General features: G+C 43.1%; 2 protein-coding genes across 3 annotated transcripts in view; both read right to left on the bottom strand.

Annotated features, from left to right (window-relative positions):
* Window positions 1-23,693, bottom strand: part of ZSCAN18 (zinc finger and SCAN domain containing 18) — a 52,528-nt gene that overhangs the window by 24,132 nt on the left and 4,703 nt on the right. Inside the window, exon 2 of one of the 2 annotated variants that reach the window (XM_034639392.1) lies at window positions 19,584-19,634. The exons of the other annotated variant lie outside the window; for it this stretch is intronic. The gene's annotated coding sequence lies outside the window, so the exon portion shown is untranslated. The remainder of the gene's footprint in view (window positions 1-19,583; window positions 19,635-23,693) is intronic. 2 annotated transcript variants of the gene reach the window in all.
* Window positions 11,096-14,616, bottom strand: ZNF329 (zinc finger protein 329). The gene is given in 2 exon segments (XM_034639382.1): window positions 11,096-14,590; window positions 14,592-14,616. Coding segments are annotated over 2 exon segments (1,620 nt in total). The 5' UTR covers window positions 14,609-14,616; the 3' UTR covers window positions 11,096-12,987.

The following is a 23,693-nucleotide window of genomic DNA, read 5'->3' as shown; positions in this document are numbered from 1 at the left end:
GCAATAAATACGCGAGGGTGCAGCTGTTCGGGGCGACTGCACTCTCTGCGGTCCTCCCCTGCACCCACGCTTTCTTTCGCAGCTAACCTGTCTGTGCCTTGTTCTTCACCGAATAGTGCTGGGGCTCCGCAGGCGGTGTCGCAGCACATCACCTCTGATTAAGTCTTTGATTTTGCATTTCCAAGATCACACATTAAGAGAAACAAAAATCTGAAGATGTTTTTGACCCCAATTTAATTCTATACTAATGAAATGTCAATAATATAAATATGTTCCAGAGATTGTTCATCGGAAAGATAGAAAGATTGTGGAAATTTGCCAAGGGCCTCACTGTGCAGAAGTGTCCGTACCCTCTGGGGAGAGGTGACTCCCACCATCCCCAAACAACCCTGCATCACATGCCAACAGAGTTATTTCTTCTTCTCCATGCATATATTGCTGGTTCCTGGAATAAATCACCACCACTCCATTTTCTCATTACTACCTGTGGTTTCAGCTTTCCTGCCTAGACACTCTGCTAAAAGCCACGGAATAGAAACTGGGTCTTCTGCAAAGGACAATCTCAAAGATTCCGTGGAAATGAGTGAACCAAGTACTTCTAATTACAAATACGTTCATGGATATGGGATTTCAAGCTGATATCCCCTAGGTAAGTGTCAGATTGAACTGAGAAATGGAGTCAGGATCTCCAGGATCATTTTTGGTCCCAAAGTAAGTGATGACGTCATCAAAATGGACTTCTGCACTAACAGCCAGTGAAACAAGAATTAACTAAGGCTGAAAAAATGGGTGGAAGAATTCTCCTGGTGACTATTTGGAATATTTAGTATTACTTTTACTATTTTATATTCCGATGGTTATGTGATCTACTTCCAATCCTTAGCACAGTAAAATATTGTTTAAATGGTTTCTCATTCTCACTGACCCCTCAGAATCCAGGATTAAACACTTTCACCATGGGGCGCCTGGGTGGCACAGCGGTTAAGCGTCTGCCTTCGGCTCAGGGCATGATCCCGGCATTATGAGATCGAGCCCCACATCAGGCTCCTCTGCTATGAGCCTGCTTCTTCCTCTCCCACTCCCTCTGCTTGTGTCCTTCTCTTGCTGGCTGTCTCTATCTCTGTCAAATAAATAAATAAAATCTTTAAAAAAAAATAAAAATAAACACTTTCACCAAATCTCTTTATATGTAACAGCACTGCAGTTATTTGCAGAGGTTCTGAAAGAACTGGTCTTCATTTTTAACAGACAAGCTGTGCAGTCAAGCACATGTCTGAAGTGTCAAACTTCAGAATAAATCCTATCATACACATCAATGCCATTATGTGACATGCCCACCATGAAAGACAAGGGCTAAACCTCCTTTGGCACTAACTAACACAAAGCTCACAACGTACAGCCTGAAACCTGTTCTGAGGCTTATAGTTTTGTAGAAAGAAATGAAGGTCCCTCCTGGCAAGCTGGGAAAACTAGCATATTTGGAATGTTCAAGAAAAGAGGAATTGACCCAAATGTCTAGGTATTACACATGCAGTCTACATGAATTTTCGGGGTTTTTTCACACTCAGTATAAAAAAGCAAACCAGAGTGAACAACAAAAACCACTGGGGTGACTGAGGCTAGTGAAAGCATGGTTCTAGATCCTTCCTAACCTGGGGGCAGTTCAGAATCACCGAAGAGAAGCACCATAACCAAGGTGGGGTTTACTCTGGGTACGAAGTACCATTGAAAAAGGCCAGGAACACACTTCTAAGAAACAAGAAATCAAGAACTAGCAATTGTGCAAACAGCAAAGCTGTTGACTCCGTTTTCAGAGGTTTCAGGAAAGGATCTAGCCATGTATCTGACATCCACTCATGAAGGAGATCAAGTCCAACTGTCCAAGATGCTGCTTTGATGACTTGTAATGCCCTGGTTCTCCTTCTGTCCAAAATCTTTCTTTGCCCCTCTGCACCTTGCATTCCCAAACCAGCACATTACACTAGGCTCTCGTTTTTATATTGACTTTCCCTCTCCCATCCACCTGGCTCCTCTGAATCTGCATATTAGACCACTGACTTCTTACTCTCTCAGAGCTCTGCCAGTCATTGTACACTGAAGAGCCAAAAAGCTGAATGCCGGGAGTCCTACTCTGACAGTACCCACCCACCCATGTTGCTCCTCCCAGTAAATGGCCACTTCATTTTCCCAGTGGAGTGGGCCAGAAACCTAGGCCTATCCCCCACTCTGTGTCTTTTCTCAAAAGTCACAGCTAATCTGTCAGCTCTGACTTTCAAATTCATCCAGAACCCCACCACTCGGCGGCACCTCCACCACTGCAGTCCAAGCTAGAGTCATTCATTTAAAGGAAGAAGAAAAATATATACACACATATATATATTCCTGTTCTCTTACTAGAGAATCATTTTGGTATAGTTGAAGTCAAACTGTATATACAACTTTGGGTCCTTTTTTTTGTTTTTCCCAGTTAATATTATGAGTAGTTTCCACATCATTAACATGTCTTTATTAGCACAAAAAATGGTGCAGCCCCTTTAAGGAACAATTCTGGGTTGAAATCAAAATTTAAAATGCAAAGCATGTGGCAGATCAACATTAAAAATTCAAAACAAATGTAAGAGGACCTTGTCCTTAGTGTTATTTCATCAAACTTTTCTTCCAGTTACATATGCATACAAGTTATGAATGTAAGTGTGTTTCTTATAATGCCTGGGTCAAAAAGAAAACAGAAAACCCCAGGCTGGAGAAACCCTTACCCTTTTCGCAAGGACACATGTCCAAGATGCCCACTAAAGCACTGTTGGGAACACTGAAAAACTGCAAACTTCGCAGCTCTGCATCAATAGTGGGGGGAAGGGGAATAATTTGTGGTCTCTTCACAAGGTAGAATATTGTACAACACTGAAAACAGTACATGTAGAAACCAAAGCCTGGTGAGAGCAGCAGGCTGCAGAAGTTCACATATAAAGCACATCAATCGCCCCCCCACACACACACCCCACACACCTCATATTGCTCGAGGCTACAGATATTATAAAGGGAAAAGCTCTAATAGCCTGAAGATAAAGGTGAGTGTCTGCTACATGTGTCACAAACCCCTTGGGGGATCTTAAGTCTCTTGGGGAGGGTCCGCTCCCTCCTGTGGTCACACTGGCGTGGCCCTTTTTCATTCACTAAGCAAATGTTTACTGAACGCCTACTGTGTGCCAAGCCCTGTTCTAGGTAGGGATGGATCAGCAAGGGATGAGACGGATGAAGACCCCTGTCTGATGGAGCTGGCTTCCTAGTGGTGAAAACACAAAGAGCAAAGTGCAAAGTGTCTCCATCACTCTGCAAATTCAGGATGCACACAGATGTGGGTCAGTTTTCTGAGTGAGCACTGACTGTCCCATCTCTGCCCACTGTTCAAAACCCAGAAACCAAAAAGATTCAGGGAACACACTGCTCAAGGACGGCGGCAGGACTCTGACGCAAGCTCCTAACCATCTGCAACCCAGCAGCGAAGTTACTGGGCCAGCAGACCGTGTTCTAGAGCTCCCGAGGATTCTGGCTGTTTCCTNGGGGGGGGGGGGGGGGGGGGGGAGACGGGGCAGAGAAGGGACGCGATCTGACACGCGACCTCCCCGGCTCCCACTGGCTAACAACGAGAAATTGATGGTGGGGAGGGCAGAGGCAAGGGAGGAGGTGCCTGTTACAGAGAGGAGCGAGTGGCAAAGCGGTTGAATTCCAGAAATACCTTAGAGTTAAAGACGGATTTTCCGACAGAGAAGATATGGCGGTTGGGGCAAGATCAAGATTAAGGTGGATGTTGAGGCCTGTGCGCAGGAGTCGCCATTTACGAGACTGGAAGGACTGGGTTGGGGGGAGACCAGAGGCTCAGCTGAGGACCCCAAAGTCTGCAGTGTCTGTCTCCAGGTGGGGGACAGCATCAGGGCATTAGCGTCCTGTGGGGAGGGGCAGGCCAGTCCACGACCAGAGACTGGAGGTGGGGGTGAAAACTGGAAGGGCGGAAACATTAACAGGCACCCCCGAAGGCTCAGTGAGGGAAATCGGTCTTTGGAAGGGGAAGTGGGGAGGAGATACAAAGAGGAGAAAGCACCCTTGAGAACCGGACCAGGGAAACAGGAAAGCTGTGCCAGCCCAGACCTCGTGAGGAGCGAGAGGAGAGGGACGTCCACCCGGGCAGGGAGGGAGCAGGCAGGCGCCGCCCAAACAGCGGGAGGCGGTGGGGGGACTCCGAGCGCCAGGGGAGAAGCAAAGGAGGGGCCCCCGCAGAAGGAGAGAGAAAGAGAGAAGGGTCCGGCCCGACGGGGCGGGTCGGCGCCTCACCTCCGGCCACCGCCAGGTCCTGGTCTCCGCGGGGCGACCTGAGGTCAACGTCGGAGCGCTGGCCGATTGTGCGCGTGCACGTGCTCCGGATTCCCGGATGAGGCTTCGCCAAGCCGGGCGCCTGCGGCCCGGCGAGTTCAGTTCATGAGGGGGCGTGCTCAAGTCATTTGCCAGTTTCTCCATTGCATTTCCTTTCTTATTGAGATGACGAGTTCTTTATATATTTTGTCTCTCAGTCCTTTCTTGCGTCTATGACCGACAGTTACCTTCTCCCGGCCTCCCGCTTGCCTTTCCACTTGCAGAGTACTGCTTCCTAATGAACACATTTCTTGATTTTAATGTAGCCAGGCTTATCAATTAACCTTGGTTTGGTTTAGAAACGTTTCCCTATGCCAAGAGCACAAAGATGTTCTGTATTTTCATCTGAACTCTATCGTTTTGCCTTTCACATTTAGAGCTACACTCCTTAGGAACTGATTTTTGTGGATAGTAGGGGTCAGCAAACCACAGTAAATCCACCTGTTTTTGTTAAGGATGGTTTTTAGATCTTTGAATCTTGAAAAAATAAAAATAATAGTATTCGTAGCACATGAAAATAACATGAAATTGAAATTTCAGAATCCATGAATAAAACTGTATTAGAATGCAACCAGGCCCATTTGCTTACAAATTGTAGCTGCTTTCACACTACAACAGTTCAGTTTAGTATTTGTAGCAGAGACCATATGCTGTGCAAAGCCTAAAATATTATCTTACCCTTTACAGAAAAGTTTGCTGACCCCTGGCACATAGTGAGATATGATCACTGGATTTAACTATTTAAAATGCTTGCAAACCAGAAGATATTACTTCATACCCACTAGGATATCTATAATCTAAAAGACAGACAATAATACGCATTGAAAAGAATGTGGAGAAATCAGAACACTTACATACTGTTGGTGGGAATCTAAAATGGTACAACTGTGAACAAGTTTGGCAATCGCTCAAAAGCTCCCTCAAACCATGTAACCCAGCAGTTCCAATCCAGAGTTATCTACTCAAGTGTTGAAAGCATAAATCCACACAACTTGCACATGAAGGATCATAGCAGCACTATTCATTAACAGCCCAAAAGTGGAAACCCAACCATGTCCACTGACAAATGAAAAACAAAAGGTGATATATCCACACAATGGATTATTATTCAGTCATAGAAGGAATGAAGTACTGACACATGCCGCTACATGGATGAACACTGACAACATAATGCTAAATGAAATAAGTTAGTCACAGAGGACCACATATTTTATAATTCCATTTATATGAAATGTCTAGAGTACTCAAATCTGTGGAGATAGAAAGTAGACTAGCGGCTGCCAGGGCCTGGGAGGAGAGAGAAGGAAAAGCAGGCTCCCCATGAGCAGGGAGTCCAACAGGGGGCTCAAACCCAGGACCCTGGGGATCATGACCTGAGCTGAAGGCAGACATTAACCTACTGAGCCACCCAAGGCGCTCTTTTTTTTTTTTTTTAAGATTTTATTTATTTATTTGACAGAGATAGAGACAGCCAGCGAGAGAGGGAACACAAGCAGGGGGAGTGGGAGAGGAAGAAGCAGGCTCATAGCAGAGGAGCCTGATGTGGGGCTCGATCCCATAACTCCGAGATCACGCCCTGAGCCGAAGGCAGACGCTTAACCGCTGTGCCACCCAGGCGCCCCCCCGCCTTTTTTTTTTAGCTTGAAAACTGTCTAATCTATTTTATCAGAAATGACCACTGATTCAATTCGATTCCCTTGGTCACTATAAGCTTAGATGTCTGTGTACTTAATGTCTTTGCTTTTTTTTTTCCTCCTGGGACTTGGTTATACACACTCTTGATCTGTTTACCTTTTGGGGTCTCAAGTGTTGCCCTTGTAAATGTGGATTTTTTATTTGGCAAAGGCAGCGTTGTACCCCACAACCACCTTTTCTCCAGTGAAGCAATTTCTACAATTGTTTCCCATGACGGGATTCCAATGGCTTTGTTGCCCCTGCCTGGTATTTAACAGGTGGAGGGAGTCTCTCCTCCCTAAATTCTGTTCTCTCTTGGTTCGTAATATCACCCACCCTGGCTTCCCTCCTCCCTCCTAAGCCATTTCCTCTTCATCTGGCTGCCTCTTTTGTTTTTCCCATGATCAGTTGCTTCTTCGGTCACCATTCCGAGTTTTCACTTAACACAATCAGGTCTACAAGGCTCTAGCCTACCTCATCCTGCCTGTTCCCCTCATCTCTTCCTCTCTGATGCCCCTACAACCTCTCCTGCGTCAGTACATACTGCTCTTTCTGTGAGGGAGTCTTCCTCCCCTACCCCTTAGTTAACCTCTCCTCCTCTTACAGCTCACGTTGATGTATTCATGATTGATAAATAAATGCCCATCTTGGTCTCTAGCTGGGCAGCTCCTTGAGGCTGGACATGTTGTCTGTTGTCTTCCAAAGGGGTTCAATGTACTAACATCTGAGATACTCACCAAATGTTTTCTGATTTGAATGAACTGGAAGACATATTCCAAGATATTAATAATGACTGCTCACCAAATAATGAGTATTTGATGAATAAAGATACTCACCAAATGTTTGCTGATTGGAATGAATTGGAAGGCATATTCCAAGATATTAATAATGATTGCTGGTAACAAGGGAGATTCTGGATGCAATTTCTTAAATTTCATATTTTTCTGTACATCCCGAGTATTTTTTTTTTCAGTGAGGAAGAATTACTTTAGAAACAGAAAACAATGGGGCACCTGGGTGGTTCAGTCGTTAAATGTCTGTGTTCGGCTCAGGGCCTGATCCAGGGTCCTGGGATCGAGCCCTGCATTCGGCTCCTGCTCTGCTGGAGCCTGCTTCTTCCTCTCCCACTTCCCACTTCCCCTGCTTGTGCTCCCTCTCTCGCTGGCTGTCTCTGTCAAATAAATAAATAAAATCTTCAAAAAAAACCAACAACAACAACAAAGATATGCACCCAAGATGTGGCTGCCCACTGTTCATTAGTGCTGGCTCACCACCATCTAACCTAGTTCAACAAACATTTACTGGGCATCTGCTGCAGTATTCTAAGGGCCAGGGATACAGCAGAAACCAAAACAAGATGTTTAAACTCCGGCAAGAGAGATAAACAAGTACAACGCATCATGTATCAATCAGTTGGCAGTCAATGCTTTGGAGATACATAAAGCAGGGAACAAGGATGGGGGAGTGAGTGTGTGTCGAGAGGGTCTCTCTTAAATAGAAAAGTCAGGAAAGGGGGGCGCCTGAGTGGCGCAGTTGTTGAGCATCTGCCTTTGGCTCAGGGCGTGATCCCGACATACTGGGATCGAGCCCCACATCAGGCTCCTCCGCTGGGAGCCTGCTTCTTCCTCTCCCACTCCCCCTGCTTGTGTTCCCTCTCTCGCTGGCTGTGTCTCTCTGTCAAATTAAAAAAAAAAGAAAAAAAAGAAAAAAAAGTCAGGAAAGGGCTCACTGAAAAGGTGACGTCTGAATAATGAATTGCAGGTGATGAAATGATCCCAAAGGTATTGGGGGAAGAGGATCCCCACAAAGTGAACAGTGATTGCAGAAAACCTGAGATAACATGCCTGGCATTTGAGAAATACCAGGGAGTCCACCGAGACTGGAACAGAGTAACTAAGGGGGAGAGCAGAGAAGGGGCCACGGAGGTGACAGAGGCATCAATTAAAACACTGCCAGGCCATGGGGTACCTGGGTGGCTCAGTTAGCTAAGTGTACAACTCTTGATCTCAGCTCGGTTCCTTTTTTTATTTAAGATTTTATTTATTTATTTGAGAGAGAGAGCAAGCACAGCGGGGAGAGCAGAGGGAGAAGGGCAGACTCCATGCTGAGCTCAGAGCCCGATGCAGGGCTCAATCTCAGGACCCCAAGATCATGACCTGAGCCGAAATCAAGAGTCGGACACCCAACCGAGCCACAAGCTTGCCCCTCCACTCAGGTCTTGATCTCAGGTTTGTGAATTCAAGCCCCAGCATAGAGCCTACTTAAAACAACAACAACAACAACCACCTACCCCACACATTGCCAGGCCAAATACATGATGAAGTAATACAACTGACATAACCTGTATTATGGTTAAAGATATTTGCTGCCTCTCCCCCAGAGAGGATTATACATCCTGCCCCGGTGACTTCAGGCTTGGTTGTGGACTTGCTCTGACAAGGAAAGGTGAGTGGAAGTGCAGGTGTGCTATTAACGAGCAGCTTTCAGAGCTTCTACAGGAGGCCCCCTGTCCTCCTTTCCCTCTACCATGAGGCCAGCAGCTCCCCAGAAAAAGAAAGGCTGCTCTCCAACTGAGTGAAGGCAACATGGAGTAAAGCATTGGGTTGCAATCCCCTAAGATTTTTGCTGCCATTTGTTAATGTAGATAATTTACCGTAAGATGACTAATATAACCAACCATCAGAAGTATTGCTTGTTAAAAAATTTATTTTAGAGAGAGAGAGCACGTACACAAGGAAGCACAGGGAGGGGCAGAGGGAGAGGGAGAAACCGCAGTACACTCCCTGCTGAGCTCGGAGCCCAGTGTGGGGCTTAACCCCATGACCCCAAGATCACAACCTGAGCAGAAACCAAGGGTTGGCCACCCAACCGACTGCACCACCCATGGGCCCCAAAAGTACTGCTTTAAGGTTAAAATTCAGAATGACAAAAATAAAAATAAAATTGACATTTTAAGGGCTGGCAAGGATGCTGATCAACAGAAAGTCTCATCTGTTACTGTGGGAAAGCAAAATGGTACCACCACTCTGGAAAGGAACTTTGCAGTTTTGTACAAAGTTCATGATAGACACCATATGACCCAGCAACTGCACTCATAGGTATTTACATAAGAGAAATGAAAACCTGCTAGAGACTGAATGTTTGTGCCTTGCCCGAACTCATGTTGAACTCCTAACCCTCACTGGGCTGGTATTTGGAGGTGGGGCTTTGGGAGGTGATTAGATCTGAGGGTGGAGCCCACACAAATAGGATTAATGCCCTTATAAGACACCCCTGAGAACCCTCTCACCCTTTCCACCATGTGAGGACATAGTGAGAAGACAACTAATCTGTGAACAAGGAGGCAGGCTCTCACCAGACACCAAATCTGCTTGTGCCTTAATTTTGCACTTCCCAGTCTCCAGAACTATGAGAAGTAAGTGTCTGTTCTCCAAGCCACTCAGTATATTGTAGTTTGTTATGGCAGCCTGAACAGACTAAGACACGTATAGACAACATTGAACTTTTATTTCAGACCTGGCCTCCTGGAGAAATTCCCTCACCCCTCTGTGTTCCAAGAAATGGCTAACCATGCAAAAGGCCACCCTGCTCTCACATATTCCAAGATAAGACCTAGATAGACAGGCTCCACAATTCCTCAATTACTCCATCCTTCCTGTCTCCCATAAAACTCCTGGATGACTCCTTTCTTTCTGACTCTATAAGACCCCAGGCCCCCTTTCTTTTCTTTGAAATGTTACACATTAATGAATACAAAGATGGGCGTGGATTAATAGAAACTAGAAACGTGGTGGTAACCATTGTGAACATCCCAAGCCTCCATACTGAATTAGCACATCTGACCTCCCACACACATTCTTAGGCTATGGACTTCTTTTAGGATGTTGAAAAGTGCCCTTCCCCTCAGCCAACCTAGGGGACAGGAGGTGTAAAAAGAGGTAAGGGGCCTCTTTTCCATAACTTTTCTGAAACGTCCTTTCACTACGGGTGTTCCTTAACTGGACTTAATGTCCAGAGTAGCTCTGATGATCAGGGCTGTGTGTATGCCCAATGAGCACCTGGCTGAGCAGCCATGCCTACTCTCAAAGTAGACAAACACCACCAGAGGTTGGTTTGTTTTCAATCTGTGTTTATTAACTTGATGGAAATGCAACACACACTGAATACCTCAACAAACAGGAGCAGGGAAGGTTAAAGGTCTACAAGAACTAGAAAGGGAAGTGTGTTAGTTTCCTACGGCTACTGTAACAAGTTATCACAAGCTTTGTGCCTTAAAAATATACACATTTATTCTCCTACAGTCCTGGAAGCCTGAAGTCCAAAATTACTTTCAACAGGTTAACAAGGTGTCAGCAGGGCTGGTTCCTTCTGGAGGCTGTACATGGAGAATCAGTTTCCCTGCCTTTACCAGCTTCTAGAAGCTACCCACAATTCCTTGCCTCATAACACCTTTCCATCTTCAAATGCATCGATCTAACTTCTGGTTCCATCATCACCTCTCCTCTGACTCTGACCCTATAAGGACACCTGTGATGACACTGCCCACCCCATAACCCAAGATCATCTCCACATTGCAAGATCTGGAGGCCATTATTTAGCCTTCCAACAGGAATTCCTGATTGTTGTATTAAAGAACTGCAACCTAGCCTGTGGGAGGATGAAGGAGGTCTTGGGTCTGCACATATGGTTAAAACAAGTCATACTGGTGGGGCGCCTGGGTGGCGCAGCGGTTAAGCGTCTGCCTTCGGCTCAGGGCGTGATCCCGGCATTACGGGATCGAGCCCCACATCAGGCTCCTCCGCTAATGAGCCTGCTTCTTCCTCTCCCACTCCCCCTGCTTGTGTTCCCTCTCTTGCTGGCTGTCTCTATCTCTGTCGAATAAATAAATAAAATCTTTAAAAAAAAAAAAACAAAACAAAAACCAAGTCATACTGGGGGCACTTGGGTGGCCCTGTCAGTTAAGCTTCTGCCTTCAGCTCAGGTCATGATCCCAGGGTCCTGGGATTGAGCCCCATGTCGGGTTCCCTACTTAGCAGAGAACCTTCTTCTCCCTCTCCCCCCCTGCTTGTACTCTCTCTCTTGCTAGATCTCTCTCAAACAAAATCTATTAAAAAAAATAAATACTAGTCATACTGGTCATGAGTCAGGCAGGGCTTTTAAGGGGTGATGCACCAGACTCCTCACAGCCCACTGACCTCACAATTTCAACTGTTAGCCCTACTGTACCCAGGTGTAGTATCTCCAAAGCAAATGAAGAGTTTTCCTTCTACACTGCCCCAAGGAGCTCCTGTTCCTAACCAGTAGGGAAGGGAAGTGTAAATTGGCAGTAGCTCTGCTGGAGTCTCAGGAAAGAACAAGTGAAAAGAGCATAAGAAGAGAAAAAAGGGCAGGGGGAAATTTTCTATAATGCTTGTGTTAGTTTTCTATTGCTGCCATAACAAATTACCACAAACTTAGCAGCTTAAAACAACACAAATTTATTACCTCACAGCCTTTATTCAGTGACTCTCAAGGGGAGCCATTCCCAGGGCTTTGCAGTTCTCACTTGGCCGTCACTGTTTCCACAGGTGGGAAGTTCCCAGATCATCCTAGATCTCTCTGTAGCCTCCTACTCATTCCCTGAGACCCATCTTCTCCTCACAATGACCTCCAAGTCCCCCAAAATTAAATTATTCTTATGCTCTGGGCCATGGGATGCTCTCACTCGAAAGAAACTTCTTCCTGGATGCTCCCCATCAGTGCTTACAGTTGCCCTGTGACCCTGATCTAGCTCCTTGGTTAAAAAAAAAAAAAAAAGTCCAAAGAAGCCCAAAATTTGCCTCCCTCTGGCTTCCTCTTTCTATTCCTTATCAAATTATTATAGCAACAATGTATGGCTTATAATAGAAATCATACACAATTGTAGGCCCCTAAGAAAACCACATTTCTCCATGACCAAAATTCAATCTACATCCGTATGTGCACATACCTTTACACAGCTGTAATAACAGGAAGCCTTCTGTTTTATGCCTCTTTTATTGTTGTTGTTGTTGCCTGCCGTATAAGCATTTTTAAATGGTAACAAAACCTTCACAATTCTGGCTCAGCATGACTGCTTAGAACAAATTAGAAATGTCCTAGATGAACAATGGGGGGAGGTGATAACAGAAACACAGGAACTCATTACATTTTTATTTCCGCAACTAAAGTAACGCATCACATTTCTCAACAGCAGCCCTTTCCATCTTAGTATGAGCCGGCTTCAGTCTTAACAGAGACGATTTCATTGTTCATTCACAAGCAATGTCCTCATCCAGTTGCCCCTTCTGAAACACATCCTCACCATCTGACAGGATTGTAACATAGGAAGACCTACAAACAGCAAAATCTAACGACAGTTCTGTGGTTGCCATGGGGTGGAGAATTGTGTGCATTCTATCACCAACATGTCTTCACTGATACAGAGTAGACAGTGACAGTAAGAGCTCCCAAAAGCTTTTCTCGCTGATTATACTTGATCCTAATAAGAGTTTCCTTATGTACAAGGCAGACATTCCTTATTAAATAATTCCACATACCAATTACTTACTGAATACAGTCACAGGTTCTTTCCTGTTTAAGCAATCTGATGCATCTTCAGGGAAGTATCTTCTTGACGTTCACAGATTTTATTCCAGTGTGTGTGCTATTAATTTGATATTGGCTGCATCATTCCTGAAGCCTTTTCTACGCTTATTACCATCCTGTTTTCCCCAGGAGTTCTTTATTGTATAGATTTAGTAGTATGGCTAAGGAATGCCTCACATTCATCAATTCACTGGATAGCTTAAAGAATTCTTTTCCACTGATAGGGAAAAGTCACCCCTGAAGACATTCCTCCTTCACACAGCTTTTTGAGACCAAGTCAGGAGACGAATGTGGCCCACATTATGTTTCCATGGGTTGCTCTCCAGAGTGTGTTCTTTGATGTCGGATGAGGGATGAGCTCCTTCTGAATGTTTTTCCACACTGAGGACAGTGACTGGGACCCTCCCTGCTGTGGAGTCTCTGATGTACTGCCAGGTGAGAGTTCTGCTTGAAGGACTTTCCACATTCAGGACACTGGTATGGGGCCTCCTTTGTGTGAATTCTCTGGTGCTTGGTCAGACAGGAGCTATCCCTGAAAGCTTTACCACACTGATTACACTCATAGGGCTTCTCACCAGTATGAGTCCTCTGATGCCGGATGAGGCCAGCAATGTTCCTGAAAAGCTTCTGACACTGGTTACAGCCATAGGGCTTCTCACCAGTATGAATCCTCTGGTGCCGGATGAGGTAAGCACTCTCAATGAAAGTTTTCCCACACTCTTTACATTCGTAGGGTTTCTCCCCAGAGTGGATTTTTTGATGTACAATGAGGTGAGAGTTGCGGTTAAAGGACTTCCCGCACTCCACACACTCAAAGGGCTTCTCTCCAGTGTGAGTCCTCTCATGCTGGGTAAGGTATGAGCCATCCCGGAAAGCCTTTCCGCATTTGCTACATTCATAGGGCTTCTCCCCAGTGTGGATTCTGAGATGCACGGTGAGATGGGAGATGTCAGTGAAAGGTTTCCCACACTCATTACATCTATATGGTTTTTCTCCTGTATGAGTTCTCTGATGCAAAATCAGAGATGAATTTCGGTTGAAGGTTTTCCCACATTCTAGACATTCATAAGGTTTTTCACCAGTGTGAATTCTCTGGTGTTGTGTGAGAGCTGACCCATCACTGAAGGCTTTCCCGCATTTATTGCATTTGTAGGGCTTCTCTCCTGTATGGATTCTTTGATGCACAATCAAGTTGTAGTTCTTGGAAAACGATTTTCCACATTCATTACAGGTATAAGGTTTCTCTCCAGTGTGAGTTCGGTGATGCAAAACAAGAGAAGAATTCCGTTTGAAGCATTTGCCACATTCAGTGCATTTATACAGTTTCTCCCCAAGGTGATTCCTCCTGTTTTCATTAAGAGATGAACTCAGGGTAAAGATGTCCCCAAAGTCCTTACCTTCATACAGTTTCTTCCCTCTTTTTGCTATTTTTTGTTCACCAAGAGGGGTAAAATGATTGAAAGATTTAACACTTTCAGGGTATTTATAGGGTTTCGCTCTCATCTGATCTCTTCCAAATTGAAAAACTTCCATGGAATGGTTGAAGGCTTTTCCACACACATCACTGTCACTATTTCTCTTAGCTACATAATTTTTCTGACAACTGTGTAAAGCTGGGTCACAATCCAAACTTTTAACATCTGAGTCACATATATGAAAACTGTTTGTAGGTACTCTCTTAGATGGCAGAAGGTCTGAGCTTGCACTCAAACGCTCTCCGAGTCCAGAATATTCACAAATTGCTTCCTGAGCCCCTGGCTTCTCCTGAGTTAAAGCTGATTGCCTCAAATGTCCCTCCCGGTTCTTACAGTCCCAATTATCACCTAGAATGGAAAGATGAAGACCCTCTCTTGTAAATCCTTCCATTTCCACGTCACAGGACGGCTCTTCCTCAGAAATATTCTGTCATTTTCAATCTCATGTCTCAGGCTGAAAAGTAAACAATGAAAAAGACAGACTTAAGTACATAAAGCTATACCTGGAAGAGGAATAAAAAATGATGACAGGACAGCTGTGTGGATCGTATTTTTATTTTTTTATTAATTTTTCCCAGCTTATTTCTTGTATTGGGATATATTTGACACACAATGTTACATTAGTTTCAGGTGTAACACATAGTGATTTGACAAGTCTATATGTTATGCTAAGTTCAGTACAAGTGCAGCCACCATCCATCACTGTATAACACTACTACAATACCACTGACTATATTCCCTGTAAGGTACCTTACAGGACTTATTCATTTCATAACTACAAACCTGTACCGCCCAATCCCCTTCACCCATTTTACCCATCCCCCACCCCTTCACTCTGGCAACCATCAGTTTGTGCTCTGTATTTATGGATCTGTTTCTAGTTTTTGTTTGTTCATTTGTATTTTTTGATTCCCCATGTAAGTGTAATCATATGGTATTTGTCTTTCTCTGCTTAACTTATTCCACTTAGCATAATACCCTCTAGATCCATCCATGTTGTCACAAATGGCAAAAAAAAACAAAACAAAACAAAAACCCTCATCCTTTTTTATGGCTGAGTAATATTCCATCATATATACATACCACATCTTTATTCATTCATCTGTCAATGGGCACTTGGGTTGCTTCCATATCTTGGCTGTTATAAATAATGCTGCAATGAACAGGAGGGCATATATCTTTTTCAATTAGTGTTTTGTTTCCTTTTTGGAGGTCAATACCCAGCAGTGGAATTACTACATCATATGGCATTTTTATTTTTAATTTTTTGAGTAAACTCCATACTGTTTTAGACAGTGGCTGAACCAACTTACATTTGTGGGTATTGTGACTTTTTCAAAAATTAACATCTGTACAAGAGGAAGGTAAAGTGAAAGTCAAGGGATGGAGCCAAAAACAGTTTCAAAGACCCACAAAGCATTTTCATCCTCCTAGAGAACAAGCAGGAAGAACACGACAGACAAATATCACCAAAAGAATGAAACTGAGATGTAGGAGACCAGAGGTCAGGTGTCACTGCTCCCACTGGAACACCATCTTGGTTACTGTATGCTAGTCTCTACCACCCATTGCCCATATCAACAATCAATACACATTTTCAAAGCCCCAACTTCACCATGTGCTTATGACAATGCTGAAGGAGCACTTTTCACCCCAGGTTTATAGTCAGAGTTCTGTCTTCAGGGATGGGAAAAAGCACAAGCTTGATAACCCAGAAGTTCTGAAAGTCCTAGATCTGTCAATGACCACCTGACAGGGTTACTATGAGAGTTAGATCATGTCTGATGCTGCCTCTGACCTGGGGAATGGACAGCATTCTGTAAGTGGCTGCCAGTGTCTCCACCATTATTGATCTTCCTCTAACCACCCCCTACCCCTTTGACTTCATGATATCAAGACATCTGGCTCCTCATTTCTTTTAAACAAAATGAAATTAGATTCTTACCTCAGAAAGAAATGTTTTTCTTAAAAACTCAAAATAGAGAAAAACCCCCAAAATCAAAGTTTAAATTATGTAGGACGCCTTCATGATCAACAAACAAAAACCATACAGATAAGGATTAACAAATTTAATATCAACATTTTACATTTCCATGCAACAAAACACAATAAGAGCCAAAACACAAGTGGCAAATGAAGAAATATCATAAAATATAAAAGAAACAAAGGAACAGTGCCCAATATCTATAAAGAATTCTTACAGAATAGCACAAAAAAAGGGGAAAAGAGAAACAAAAAGGCACTTCGGAGAAAATACAAATATTCTGAAAACATATCTGCTCATCTCACCATCATTCAGACAATTACAAACTGAAATGTTAAGAAGACAAAATGTACACTTTTCATATGAGTAAAAATAAAACAAGGCATGAGAATATAAAGCTGAGGCATCTCATGGAAGAGTGTTGGTGGGCATGTGAAGTGGTCCACTCAGCAGTACAATATGATAGCAGCATCAAAACATAAAAAAGGCACATTCTACTATCCAGCGATTCCACCTGTAGGCATCTCAGACTCAGAAAACATGAGTCCCAAGCATAAATGGATATCAATCTATACCTAAGGAGACTGTCTTAAAGACCAACAGAGAGAAAACAGAACACTGGTGAAGGAGTAAAAACTATCATGACGGATCACTTGATAGCAAAAGTAGAAACCTGAAAGTAATGGAAGGTTATTTTAGAAGTGCTGAGGGGGAAAAACTCTCAGATATACTACTGCTCAAGAGTAAGGGTAACACAAAGACAACTTCAGAAAAGCAAAAGAGGGGCGCCTGGGTAGCGCAGTCGTTAAGCGTCTGCCTTCGGCTCAGGGCGTGATCCCGGAGTTCCGGGATCGAGTCCCACATCGGGCTCCTCCGCTGGGAGCCTGCTTCTTCCTCTCCCTCTCCCCTGCTGTGTTCCCTCTCTCGCTGGCTGTCTCTCTGTCACATAAATAAATAAAATCTTTAAAAAAAAAAAAAAAGAAAAGCAAAAGAGCTCATCTCCAAGGATACTAGCCAAAAGAATCAGAAAAAGTTGTTCTTCACAAAAAGAAAAAAAAATTTAGAAGGAATGGAAAGAGAAGGAAATGGTGAACATGTATTTAAATCAAATCCAACATATAAAATGCAACAATATCACATAAAATACAGCAATAACGATGACTGGGAGTTAACAACAGGATGGACTAAAATATCAAATGGCAGTGGGTTTTTAGATGGAAATGGCATAACAAAATTAAGTGTCCTGACATCCTTTCATTGCTCGTAATTCACATTAGACCTAGTCAAATCAGAAATAAGAGAATAAATATAGTGTAAAACTTCCAAACCCACAGAGCAGTAGTTTTCAACCAGAGTCAATGTTACTCCCCAAAGGACATTTGACAATGTCTGAAGACGTTTTTGGTTGTCATGAATGGGGAGGGGGCAGATGCTACAGGCATCTAGGGAGTAGAGGCCAGGGATGCTGCTAAACACCTCTCAATACACAGGACAGTCCCCCAAAACACAGAATGGCCCAGCCCCAAGTGTCAATAGTGCTGAGGTAGAAAAACCCTGTTGTAGTAAGACAGAATAAAGAAAAGAAAATCAGATTAATCCAGAAGGTGGTAAGGGGGAAAGCACAGAAAAAAACAGGTTAAAAAGAAAGTATAAAACAGGATGTCATCAATAACAATAAATGTAAATAGCCCTGACGAGCCAGATAAAGATGTCATGTCAGAGTGCACTAAAACAAGTGTATGCGCAGACACACCTAAAGCAAAAGGACACAAGAGCAAAAGTTTGGAACAGACAAATCTAACCAAAGATTTTATGGTTCTTTGCCAACCAGTGATAAACTTCGAGTATAACAGGGCAACAGAGCAACGGCAAAAAATGTCCATATTAACAGCATCCCTCAAAACACGGCAAAATCAGCCAGGACTGTAAATCAAAATCAGCAAACTCAACTGTACTGGGAAGTTTTAATGAACCTCTTTCAGAAATGAAAATTCAGAAAAACTGACAGAGATAAGCAGGAGAGAATGTAATTAGCTAGCCTGATCCAACAGCCGGATGAAGAGCCATGAAACAACTAGAGCCAAACAAATGCTTTCTAAGTGCAGACGGAACATTTGCTAATACTGATAATAAGCCAGGCCAAAGAACAAGTTCAACCAAGAGACCAAAGCACAGTATGACATAGACCACACAGCCCTTATTATTTTTTTAAAAGAGTCTTATTTATTTGAGCGAGAGTGAGCGAGAAAGAGAGAGAGAGAGCACGAGTGGAGGGGAGGATCAGAGGGAGAGGGAGAAGCAAACTCGCCTCTGAGCAGGGAGCCCAATGCAGGGCTCAATCCCACGACCCTGGGATCATGACCTAAGCCGAAGGCAGACACTTAACCGACTGACCCCCATCACCCCAGACCACAGCCTCTTAACTAGAAAAGTGGTCAAGTTAAGAACCAGTAGCAGATACGCAAGTAATGAATCATGGAACTTTACATAGAAAAGTAGGTATGTACTGCATGGTGACTAACATAATAAAAAAAATAATAATAAGAACCAGTAGCAGAAAGAAAAGCAAATACAAGAAAAACATTAAGTAAAACAAACTTCTATTTATTGAGAAAACAGAAACCTATTTCTCAGGATCAGAGATCAAAGAGAAATCTCAACAGAAATTAGAAAATACCTAGAACCAAACTGAACAACAGAAATGGTATATCTCAAAACATGTGGCAAATGAGGATGCAGCTAAGACAGTTCCTCAGAAAATGTTGGCCTTTAATGCTTATGTTAAAAAAAGAAGACAGAAAGTTAATGAGTCCCATTCAACTTAAGACTTAAGGGAAAGAACAAAGGAGTAAGCCAACAGGAAGTAGAGGTAGGTGATAATAAAGGTAACAGTAGAAATTAAAGAACAAAATAAAGAACATCCAAAAAGATAAAACCAAGTCTGTTATTTGAAAAACAAGTCTGTTATTTGAAAGACGTACTTTGACAAGAGTGACCCCCCCAAAAAAAGAGAAGACACACGTTAGTGTATCAGTCATGAAAATGGGATTTTTTTAAAAGATTTTATTCATTTATTTGACAGAGAGAGAAAGAGAGAGAGCACAAGCAGGGGGAGAGGCAGGCAGAGGCAGAGGGAGAAAGAGGCTCCCCGCTGAGCAAGGAGCCAGATGCAGGACTCGATCCCAGGACCCTGGGATCCAAACCTGAGCCAAAGGCAGCCACCCAACCAACAGAGCTACCTAGATGTCCCTGAAAAGGAGATTTAACTAAGAAACAGAAGAAAATTACCAAAATGGCAACATTGGATTTATCCTAAGAATGTAAAGAGCGCAAAACATTAGAATGTCTATTGATGCAATAACCCATATTTTCAGATGGAAGTAGAAAACAGTCCCCTACTCTCAATAAATTAAGAAAGTAATTTGAGGAAATCTCACCCAGACTCATGATCAAACTGCTCTCAGGTTCAAGTAGCAGACCCCCTTAACCTGTATGAATAAATAAATAAAAAAAAAAAATTCAGAAAGTGCTTTAAGGAAAGCTCCAACTCTTGATGAAAATTCTTAACAATTAGGAACACAAGGAATCAAGGTAAATATCACACCTAATGTGAAAACATCAGATTTGTTCACTTTGAAGCCAAGACCAAGACCCTAGAAGCCTGCTACCTCCACAGCATTCACCAGTGATGTGACCCACGATGTCACTTCTGAACTGTAGGTGACTTTGTCACCTACAGAAAAGGCCTCCTAAGGCTGCCCTGCCACCATACTGCATGTCTCCCATACTGGGCCTTCTGGGTACACTGGGGCCCAGGTGGCCTGTAGTTGTCCTGTGAAGACAGAGAGAGCACCTTTGTACAGGTCTGTAGGGGAAGGATGCATGTATGTACTTAAAAGAAATGAGTCAGACATATATACACCATGCTACCACTTGGGGCAATTTTTTAGACACAAATATTCTGGAAGTAATGCCCTGGCAAGACACCTACCAAAGCTGTGATCATGACTGTCTTGGGGATATGGAGAATGGTCCTTGAGGAGCAAAGGGAACATCCATTCAATCTATAATAGTTATTTCCTTTATTGCAGTAAGAATTAGATACCACTAAGAAAGTGAAATGACAACCCATCAAATGGGAAAAAATATTTACAAAGCATACGTCTAATAAAGGACTTACACATAGAAGATATAAAAAACTTACAACTCAATAACACAACAACCCAAATTTTAAAAATAGGCAATGGATGTGAATTGACATTTCTCCAAAGACATACAGGTAGCCAATAGGCACATGAAAAGATGATCAACATCATTGTCATCAGGGAAATGCTAAGCAAAACCACAGTGAGATACCACTTCATAACCACGAGTGTGGCCAATATAAAAAACAGACAATAACAGGGTGCCTGGCTGGCTTAGTCAGTTGAGCATCCGACTCTTGGTTTCGGCTCAGATCATGACCTCAGGGTTATAGGATCAAGCCTGATGTCTGGCTCCATGCGGAGTCTGCTTGGGATTCTCTCTCTCCCTTTCCAGTTCCCTCCCTCTCTCCCCCACCACTCTCTCTAAAATAAATAAATAAATTAATTAATTAATTAATTAATTTAAAAAATCTTAAGGAAAAAAAGTTAAACATACTTACGTGACCCAGCAACTCTATTCCTGGATATCTACTCAAGAAAAATGCAAACGTGTGTCCATAAATTTGGACATGAATTAAGAGTTTGCAGCAGCACTATTCATGATGAACAAGTGGAAACTGAAATAAATGTCTTTCAACTGAGGAATGGCTAAACAAAATGCAGAAATCCAAACAATGGAATATTCTTCAGCCACAAGAAGGAACAAATTACTAATACATTGTACAACAACATAGGTGAACCTTACAAACATTATGCTCAGTGAAAGAACTCTGACACAAAAGACTACATACTTTATGATTTCATTTATATGAAATGTCCAGAACAGGCAAGTTCATATAGACAGAACATCAAATAGTGGTTGCTAGGAGCTGGGAGAAAGGGGGAATGACTACTAATGGGTATGGGGTTTCTTGCTGGCCTAATGAAAACATTTTGGAATTACAGTGGTGACGGCTGCACAACTTCGTGAATATACTAAAAGACACTGAATTGGCACTCTGGATGAATCATATGATATTAAGAATTATATCTCAATAAACCTATAGTAAGTAAATTTACACCTTCAAGAATGATGCTAGTGATCCTCAGCATAGATGTGTCCCCTATAAGGGGACAAGTCTCTTCCACCCTGAACCAGAGCTCTTGACCTTGGTAGCACTTCCACTGGCTGCATCTGGAAATCCATGGGTGTTAGGTTGTCACAAAGATGCAGGCAGCAGGGAATGCTACCTAGCATCACACCGGACTGGGCTGGGGATGTAGATCTGCTACCATGCTCAGGACCACTGCATGATGCTTGACCACCTCGAGTACCAAAGTCCCTGCAGGTATCAACCTGGGTACCTTAGGACAGAATAGTACTTCATGTGTTACAAGACATTAAGGAAAAGGTGCCTTCATTTACGAAAAGCAAGCTAAAAAGAAATCAGGACAGTCCCCTGAATTTATGGATTCATTCCCTATTCTGCATCTCCTTGACAAAAACTGGCCATTCCAACTATACCCTTTGTCAATGAGGGCCTGAGGGCCATAGTGAGATTACTGCAAAAAGAACAAATGATCTGGGGCGCCTGGGTGGCTCCATCGGTTAAGCATCTGCTTTCGGCTAAGGTCCTGATCCCAGAGTCCTGGGATCGAGTCCCTCATCGGGCTCCCTGACTGGCAGGGAGTATGCTTCTCCTTCTACCCCTCCCTCCTGTCTGTGCTCTTTCTCTCTCATGTGCGCTCTCTCTCATTCTCTCTTTAATATATAAATAAAATCTTTAAAAGAAAAATGATCATCAATATATAGGAGGACATTAGGACAGACTTTGGAGAAATATTAGGGAATTTAACATAGGAATCACACTGAATTTTGTTAAGGTTGTTTTTAAAATATCTCAGATTGGGGCACCTGGCTGGCTCAGAAGAGCATGCAACTCTTGATTTGGGGGTTCTGAGTTCAAGCCCCACACTGGGTGTAGAGAGTACATAAATAAGTAAAACTTAAAAAACTAATAAATAAAATAAAATATCTCAGAGTACTGCCTTCCTACATATTTATGTACTACTACTTTTAGTAGTACAATACAAAATTTATGTTGTAAAAAATTCACCTTGATGCCATTCACATATTTTGGGGATCCCCTGTGTCTCCCCGACTCTTCTTCTGACCCTGTCCTCAGATGTCCACCATTCCACTTGTCTAAAGCTCCAGTATTACCAATTTTCCCCAGCCTGTCCTTCCCTTCCTTTTCTTCTTCGCCCATCAAAGAAGGTGGTCTCCAAGGCTTTTTTTATACACTCAATGTTGCCCCAGCACAGGCTGAGACTTCAGGTCTGAAGAACTCTTTTCTGTAATAAATTGTCCTGATGCTGTTCCAGCCATATCACAAGGGGTGACTGATCCTTGGCTTGTGACTAAATGCCAGCTCATCTGAACAGCCCAGGTCGCCTTACTGCGTAAGTACTTAGAACCTGCTTTCAAAGTACTATCTTTTTCCCTTTTCTATTTAATACACTTGGTCTGGGTCCACTTCCCCAGCACTCATTGTTCCAGCAACATCCACATATACCTCACCTCATTCAGTTTCACTGAAGACAGAAAGTTCTTACTGTCCCTTCTTAATTCAAACCTTCAGCACTGAACTGCTTCCTATGTCTTCTAAAGTACTGTGCCCAAGCATTTAAATATAGAGATACATATTTTTATACAAATGCCTTTTCTTTAAAAAAAAAAAGATTTTATTTATTTGAGAGAGCGAGCAAGAGCGAGCATGAGCTGGGGAGGAGTAGTGGGAGAGGGAGAAGCAGACTCTACACTGAGCAGGGAGCCTGATGATGGGCTCAACCCTGGGACTCCGGGATCATGACCTGAGCCAAAGGCAGATGCTTAACCGACTGAGCCACCCAGGTGACCCTGCCTTTTCTTTTTTTTTTTTTTTTAAAGATTTTATTTACTTATTTGACAGACAGCCAGCGAGAGAGGGAACACAAGCAGGGGGAGTGGGAGAGGAAGAAGCAGGCTCATAGCAGAGGAGCCTGATGTGGGGCTCGATCCCGTAACGCCAGGATCACGCCCTGAGCCGAAGGCAGACGCTTAACCGCTGTGCCACCCAGGCACCCCCCCTGCCTTTTCTTTTATTGATTCTTTATATGCACATAAGACTGCAGGATTTTTAAGTCACATGGATATTTAATATTATCTATAAAATTCCTTTTATAGATATTCCAGAATGGTAAAAGGCACACTGCAAACTATTGATCACAAAGAGTGAGCATTACACAAAAATTAACTCAAAATAGATCACAGGCCAAAATATGAAGGCTGAAATCATAAAATACTTAAAAGAAATACAGGCATAGATTTTAGGAAACGGGTACAACACAAGAGCATAAGTCACCAAAAAAAAAAAAAAAAAA

This window comes from Ailuropoda melanoleuca, chromosome 12 (assembly GCF_002007445.2).
Source record: "Ailuropoda melanoleuca isolate Jingjing chromosome 12, ASM200744v2, whole genome shotgun sequence".
In the NCBI taxonomy this organism is placed as follows: Eukaryota; Metazoa; Chordata; class Mammalia; order Carnivora; family Ursidae; genus Ailuropoda; species Ailuropoda melanoleuca.
This window is presented reverse-complemented; position numbering and strand designations above follow the sequence as displayed.